A 7,683-nucleotide genomic window follows, 5' to 3' on the forward strand; every position below is an offset into this window, starting at 1 on the left:
ATCTCAACTCCATAGAAAATCTTTGGAGGGAGTTGAAAGTCTGTGTTGCCCAGCGACAGCCCCAAAACATCACTGCTCTAGAGGAGATCTGCATGGAGGAATGGGCCAAAATACCAGCAACAGTGTGTGAAAACCTTGTGAAGACTTACAGAAAACGTTTGACCTGTGTCATTGCCAACAAAGGGTATATAACAAAGTATTGAGAAACTTTTGTTATTGACCAAATACTTATTTTCCACCATAATTTGCAAATAAATTCATAAAAATTCCTACAATGTGGTTTTCTGGATTTTTTTTCCTCATTTTGTCTGTCATAGTTGACGTGTACCTATGATGGAAATTACAGGCCTCTCTCATCTTTTTAAGTGGGAGAACTTGCACAATTGGTGGCTGACTAAATACTTTTTTCCCCCACTGTATCTATCTATCTATCTATCTATTAGTTTTGAACAGTATTATCTGTTTTGGATGCAATTTGGATGGAATTGATGGAGAGAGAGAGAAAGACTATGACAGAATGCTCATGTGCGCACTGATTTAAAGCAACAATATTCAAGTGATATGCTGTTTTAAAACTACAGCAAAAAAATGTTTTTTTTATCGGTTGTGTGGTGCATTGGCACAGAAACTTGATGGTGGAAAATGTGTTGCATATCTTTTTATATAATTATAAATATGGCATCAATATGTTGATAATCTGATTCCCTCCTAGTTGATCACTGTCTGCAACAGGCTCTGATCGTGAGGTATTGAAACATTCAGGGAGAGTGAGCTTGTCTGTGGTGATCGGCGGTCAGCTAACCCTCAACCTTCTGTCCCGAAGCCCAGCGTGGTATCAACTGTGCCTCAAAAGCATGCTGAAGTGTCAAAGTCGATATACACGTTTATAAACACATGGTCGCTACAGTTATTGTTATTTGTGGGCGTAAACATTATTTTGAGTTAATTCTATGAGGGGGAAGGGTGTTACATTTATTTTACAGTAGGAGAATGATGTGAAAATATTTTGTACGTTGGGGAGTGAGGTGTATTTTTTTATGACACCTTGAGTTGGGTCTGTGCGAGAGTCCCAAATGGCACCCTATTCCCTATATAGTGCACTACTTCGTCCAGGGCAAATGGCACCCTATTCCCTATATAGTGCACTACTTTGGTCCAGGGTACAATACGGCTCTGGTCAACAGTAGTGCACTATATAGGCTACGGAATAGGGTGCCATTTATGAGACAAAAAAGTGTCTTGCGGTTTGGGGTTGTGCCTCTTCAGCAACTCTAGCCTACTCATTATTCTCTCTCAACCCGCTCCGGCTGCTCTGTCTCTCTTCTCTCACTTGACTAACCACTGCTGCGGGCTCTGGAACTGGCGGGATAGACTTGTCTAGGCTATTCTAACCTCTTCTTGGCTTATGTGGACTATTTGGTGCTCTGTCTCGGTATACTTAGCCTATGTGAAATAACCGGGCCAATTATAAAACCTGCGGTCAGATAACAGTTCTTGTTGCGCACTCAATGCAAGTGGTAGTTTGGATTGTTTCGAGTAGCAGCCAAAGTGGACGATTATAATTTCAGTTATCATCATGGGCGACACACTAAGCCTCAGCTCCTGAGGCTCAGGATTGCTTTAGCAGTGGGGTGACGAGGACGAAGAGAGAGGCACGGCATTCCCAGACTGGACCGATAAGGACTCCTAAATGCGTCTTCCTGTCGATCCAACGACAACAATGAATAGTGGTTCTAGCAACTTTCTGCTAGTTCCAATACCGGAGTATCCCGTTCTAGACTGCGTGCCCAACAAAAACGTTAAGATCGTGGTTTTGGGAGCGAGCAACGTGGGGAAAACAGGTAGGAGATCAAGCTTTAGGAGAAGTGCCCAAAAGTAAGCTGAATCGCACGGTTGAAGTGAAAGTCCGGAGGTTTTTAATTTCAGAATCTATCGAGGCGTATTAATTGGGTCCTAATGGAAAACTAAGGCTAGAATGGGAATAATGTATTTGCATCAGTTTGGCACAAACGGATTGGCCATACATGTAGCCTGTATAGCCTATAAAACATATGTCGATTTTGGAAAAACGTACTAATATTTCCACCTATCACTTAAATATGTTATTGTGTCTCTGGGATAGGCTACACACTGGTGTGCCAGTTGAACAGTGAGAGGTAAACAATCTCGCCAGGGGGCGACGTGTACATTCACAGACCAGACCAAGATAGATAGACAGGCTGGCACATGTCCCAAATGGCACCCTATTCCTTATATAGTGCACTACTTTTGACCAGGACCCATAGGGGTATAGGCAAAAGTAGTGCAGTACGTAGGGAATAGGGTGATATTTTGCATGTAGACTGCTGATGGGAACCTGACCTGTGCCAGCTAAGGAGCAGTCTATGTCAACTGTGAAAACGATACAGTATGTAGCCTGCAGTATTCTCTTCTTGCAACTATAACAGATATGTGACCTTCTAGTATTCTTGTCAAGGTGTTATATTTCAATTTTTCCATTTAGCAGACACTCTTATCCAGAGAAACTAACAGGAGTAATTAGGGTCAAGTGCCTTGCTCAAGGGTACATCGATATTTTTGACCTAGCTTTGCGCTAGGCTACCTGCCGCCATGTTTAGGATGTTGTTGGCCTATGCCAAATAGGACTACAGTATTCTTCAATGGCAACTATGAAAATATGTAGTCAACTACATTATTATTCTCAAGGTGTTTCTCATTGGAGACTATTCTTCTCGTTGTTTCATTCACAGCGTTGATAGTCAGGTTTCTGACCAAGAGGTTCATCGGGGACTATGAGGCAAACACCGGTATGATTTTATCATTCTAACAGTCACAGTCATATAATATACACACACCACCATGCACTCACCCACCCACGACTTATGCTGCTGCCATACTGTTTGCTATTATCCTTATTTATCCTGCTACCAGTCACTTTCTCCTAATCCCCCGCCTACATGTACATATCTACCTCAAATTACTCCAGTATCCTTGCATAATATGCATAACATTGTACATTTGGTATTGGCACTGACCCTGTATGTATCTTATTTTTGTGTTTTTCTTTGTTATATATAGTTATACTATTTTGATATTGATTACTGCACTGTTGGGTAGAGCTTGCAAGTTAAGCATTTCACCGTACTTGTGCATCTGACATTAAAACTTGAACTTGAACTTGTCATTTCACATTGTAATAATCTTTTAAGAACCCCATACTAGTTTACTATACATTTAGAAACAATTTCACTTATAAACACACAGTGAAAAGCATCAGCTGGCACACACCCAAAAAAGTTAGTAGAGATGCTGACTAACGGCAACTTAAATGTAGGCTATAAAAATAAATAGAGTCGCACACTCTATAAGCTCCCAGTAATTTATTGGATAAACCACCAACGTTTCGGTATCACAGTGTAGTGCACTATATAGGGCACTACACTGTGAAGAAGGCCCTGGGATGCCGAAACGTTAGTGGTTTACCCAATAAATGATATAGAGTGGGCGACTCTCTTTATTAACTTATACTGTAAACACACACCCCAATAATACAGGCAATTAATACATTTTGCATCATCATTCATTTGTTGCATATCAATCCATCGTGTTTAGTCAGTAATGTTTTGCTTATCTCTGTCCGCAGGGGCCTTGTACTCCAGAAAGATCAATCTAGATGGAGAACAGGTCTCACTACAGGTTCAGGACACACCCTGCGTCTCTCTACAGGTAGGTCTCTCTCTCTCTACACAAGGGCTGTGTCCCACATAGCACCCTATTCCCTATATAGTACACTACATTTAAAATCAAATTACATTGTATTAGTCACATCACATACACAGTTTACAGCAGGTATAAAAGGTGCAGTGAAATGCTTATGTGCTAGCTCCCTCAACAATGCAGTACATCAGTCAATAACATTAATAGCAATAAAAAGAGTCAAGTCAAAAATATCAAATAAGAGAGGTAGCATAGTAATAATGGACTGTATTACACTGTATTTACAAATATAAAGTGGGTAGTGACTTGTTCCCACATTGGAATAAATAGTATATAATAGAACAGCAGCGTTGACTGTGTGTGTGTCTGTGTGTGAGTTCTGAGTACGTGTGGGTGCTTGGGTGTGTGTTTATGGGTGTTTGTGTGTGTGTGTGTGTGTGTGTGTGTGTGTAAGGGTTGGATGTGTGGGTAGTCAGTACAAATAATCTCTAAGGTGCAGATAGTCTCTTAGGTGCAAATAGTCACTACGGTGCAGGTCTGTGCAGGGAGACAGCTAGGGTCAGCTGTTCAGCAGTCTGATGGCCTGGTGGTAGTAGCTGTCTCGGAGCCTGTTGATCCGAGACCCGATGCTCCGATACCGCTTGATAGATGGTAACAGAGTGAACAATCCGTTGCTTGGGTGACTGGAGTCTCAGGCATTAGGGAGTGTGGTGCTATTTGGAACACGGCCCCTGTGTCTCGCTACAGGTAACTCCTAGTCCTCACTACAGTCTAAGGGTATATGTAACCAGACCTGTGTCAAATACAGGTGAAATACTTTCAAATGTCAAGTACTTTAAAGTACTTGCCAAGTCTCCCTTGGGAAATAGGTTTTCTGACCTCCATGGGACTTTCTGGTTAAATAAAATAAAAGTGACCGTAAATAAAAACTTGAAAGTATTTGAGTTGTGCCAACACAGACAGTATCTCCGTTTGCACTTGTGGGACTATTCCGTTGTATTGGTTTCATCGCAAAAAGTATTTGACATACAGTAGCTTATGTATTTGACCCCGGTCTGGATATACCAAGTGGAAACATCTCCTTATTTACTGTTCATCATTACCAGTAAGAAGGTATGATGTTACAGTAGAACAGGTCTACATCCAGTATCAGGGCATATCCCAATTATTTTTCTCCCTCTGTAGTGGTTTTTGATAATTCAGTGCCAGGCCTAGGGGTGGCTCCCATTCATTTATCAAACTCACTTCAACCACCCGTTCAAAGGCCTGGTCTTGTAAACAAACTATATGCTTGAGATAAAGAGTGTGTGCTGTCTGGCTGGCTGGCTGGCTGGCTGGCTGGCTGGCTGGCTGGCTGTCTGTCTGCTCCATAATCTCATAATAATAACCGTGCAGACTACTGTAGGAGTTCAGATGAACACATCACTAGCTACATACCATTGAGTTTCCCTCTCTCTTCCCTCTCTTTCTCTCCTCTAACCCCCCCCCCCTCCATCCAGGACAATGCAGAGGGACTATATTGTCAGGAGCAGATCAACAGGTCTATCTACTGGGCGGATGGATACGTCCTGGTCTTCTCCATCACCGACCACAGCAGCTATAGAACCATCCAGCCTCTCTACCAGCACGTCAGACGCATCCACCCTGCAGGGAATATACCTGTCATACTGGTGGGTTTGACTGTTATATTACATCTATTTGTAACGGGAGCTGGATGTTATTATAATTATTTAACTAAACTGTATCTATTACCCATCTATTACATCCTTGACCATAGAGATACATTAAATTATATGTTATATTTAACTCTCACGGTATATGTCCTCGTCATACTGATGGTTAGATTACCTTTATTTTATCAAGAAGTATTTCTGGACATCGCCTTAACATTGGTCTAATCCATCTGTCATCTCCTACCAGGTGGGCAACAAGAGCGACCTCCTCCGTGCCCGCCAGGTGCCAGCCGACGAGGGTGAGTCTTTGGCAGCCTCTCTGGGTGGTGCGTATTACGAAGTCTCTGCCCGGGAGAACCACGAGGGGGTCCACGCCGCCTTTCTCCACCTCTGTGGCGAGGTGAGCCGGGCGCTGGGCGGGGGGAACGGGGAGAAGAGGAGAGGGGGGCTGCACCTAGCCCGGCCTAAGTCCCCCAACATGCAAGAGCTAAAAAGGCGGTTCCGACAGGTGCTCTCATCCAAGGGGAAGTCTTCCACTACCACGCTGTGATGATAATGGAAAAGGAGATGGTTCTGATGGTTCTAGTTCTGGTTCCAGAATTGGAATTATGGATTTAGCCCAGTTGACTCTCTTGTGATGTCATTGTATGAGAATGAATGTAACAGTTTCAATGGAACAGTGAGAAGTGATAAACGGTTCTATATTCTATTTCCTCCTATTGGAATAGAACATTGAGATAAGGAAATCTATATTCCACTTGTGGAAGGAATGGCACAGAGACAGCAAGGCCAAACGCTTCCAACAAAGGAGTGGGCTTCGTGGGATGTGATGTCACAAGCCTGTCTGCCGATTCAACCAAGGGTGACTGAGGAGACTGAAAAACAGACTATGACTGACAGGTATAACGGACCAATCGTAGGCTACTCTGAGATCGCTATTCGTACTGAGCTATCATGCAGTAGACAACTCTCCTTGCTTTTGATACATTTGTATTTAAAGAATGTCATCTGAAAATGTACTGTACCCAGAGGCAAAGAAAAATGATGTCGGCATCACAGATGCAGATATCTATTGTCTATTCCCTTTATAGTCTAGTGCACTACCTTTGACCAGGGGCTGTAGGGTGCCATTTGAGATGTAACCTATGTATTTTCTCAATTAAACATTTAAAACATGGACGGGCCATGCTTAATTAAATGTAATTGCTAAAAACGCACTCAACCACAGTCCTTGACATCCTGGTCTGTACTAATCTATACCAGCCTGGTTCCCCTGAACAGTCCCTAACCACAGGATCAGTTTACCCTACCCCAACCCTAACTTAAACCATCAGGAAGGCAATAGCTAAAACTGACCACAGACCAGTTCTTAGGGGAAACTTCATCCTACATCAAACCACTGTGATGTCTAGGGTTGCAAAAGTCGGTTGGATTCAGGAGGGAATAAGCAGGACATTTGGAATCCTTCAACCAGAATTTCAGGAAAACCTGAGAATTTGGGGGAAATTACAGGAATTTTGCAACCCTACTCAGGCCCCTTTAAAGTAACATGTGTGGAGGCTCTATGTCCTACAGATGTATCTTTCTGGCTGTGTTTTTTATATGACTCTGGAAAGGAAGAGACTTGGTTGCGTCCCAAATGGCACCCTATTCCATATATAGTGCACTACTTTTGACCAGGGCCCATCAAAAGTAATGCACTATATAGGGAATAGGGTGCCATTTGGGGTGCAACCATGGAGAGACATGAGACTGAGAGTTCTCATGACCTTTCACCTCTATCTGCTGTGTCAGAGTTTTTTAACACACACCAGAGCAGAGATCATCAACTAGATTCAGCCGCAGGCTGATTTTTTCTTGAGCGGATGGTCAGTGGGCCGGAACATAATTACAAATAATTTGAAAACCACAAATAGACCGCAAGATAATAATTTCAAACCTTGCTTACATTTGTATACGATCACATATATACGGTATCTCTCTATTATACGTGGGAATACTTTGGAACAGATTTCCAAAATTAAAATCACTTGGAGCTGATTTGCTGGTGTTTTTAGTAAAATATATATATTTTTGCTCCGAAACCATAGAAGGCTAAATAAAATCACCCACGGGCCAAATTCGGCCCTCCAAGTGATTCGGCCCTCCAAATTCGGCCCTACAAGTAACCAGTGTGAAATGGCTAGCTAGTTAGCTGTGTGTGCTAGTAGCGTATCAATCGGTGACGTCACTCGCTCTGAGACCTTGAAGAAGTTGTTTCCCTTGCTCTTCGGAGCGATAGGTAACGATGCTT

General features: G+C 42.7%; 1 protein-coding gene across 1 annotated transcript; it reads left to right on the forward strand.

Annotated features, from left to right (window-relative positions):
- Nucleotides 1-1,310: 1,310 nt before the first annotated feature.
- Nucleotides 1,311-7,279, forward strand: LOC121571272 (ras-like protein family member 11A-like). Its single transcript, XM_041882640.2, has 5 exons — nucleotides 1,311-1,841; nucleotides 2,751-2,807; nucleotides 3,644-3,726; nucleotides 5,217-5,387; nucleotides 5,638-7,279. The coding sequence occupies exons 1-5, from the start codon at nucleotides 1,691-1,693 to the stop codon at nucleotides 5,938-5,940; spliced, it is 765 nt and encodes a 254-aa protein (XP_041738574.1). The 5' UTR covers nucleotides 1,311-1,690; the 3' UTR covers nucleotides 5,941-7,279.
- The last annotated feature ends 404 nt before the right edge of the window (nucleotides 7,280-7,683 follow it).

Source organism: Coregonus clupeaformis, chromosome 8 (assembly GCF_020615455.1).
Source record: "Coregonus clupeaformis isolate EN_2021a chromosome 8, ASM2061545v1, whole genome shotgun sequence".
In the NCBI taxonomy this organism is placed as follows: Eukaryota; Metazoa; Chordata; class Actinopteri; order Salmoniformes; family Salmonidae; genus Coregonus; species Coregonus clupeaformis.

Bases quoted from the DNA above. Each gene is read 5' to 3' on its own strand.
- LOC121571272 (XM_041882640.2), top strand. From the start codon at position 1,691: ATGCGTCTTCCTGTCGATCCAACGACAACAATGAATAGTGGTTCTAGC. The intron at 2,808-3,643 runs GTATGATTTTAT...CTCTGTCCGCAG, and splicing joins GGACTATGAGGCAAACACCG to GGGCCTTGTACTCCAGAAAG. The intron at 5,388-5,637 runs GTGGGTTTGACT...ATCTCCTACCAG, and splicing joins GGAATATACCTGTCATACTG to GTGGGCAACAAGAGCGACCT.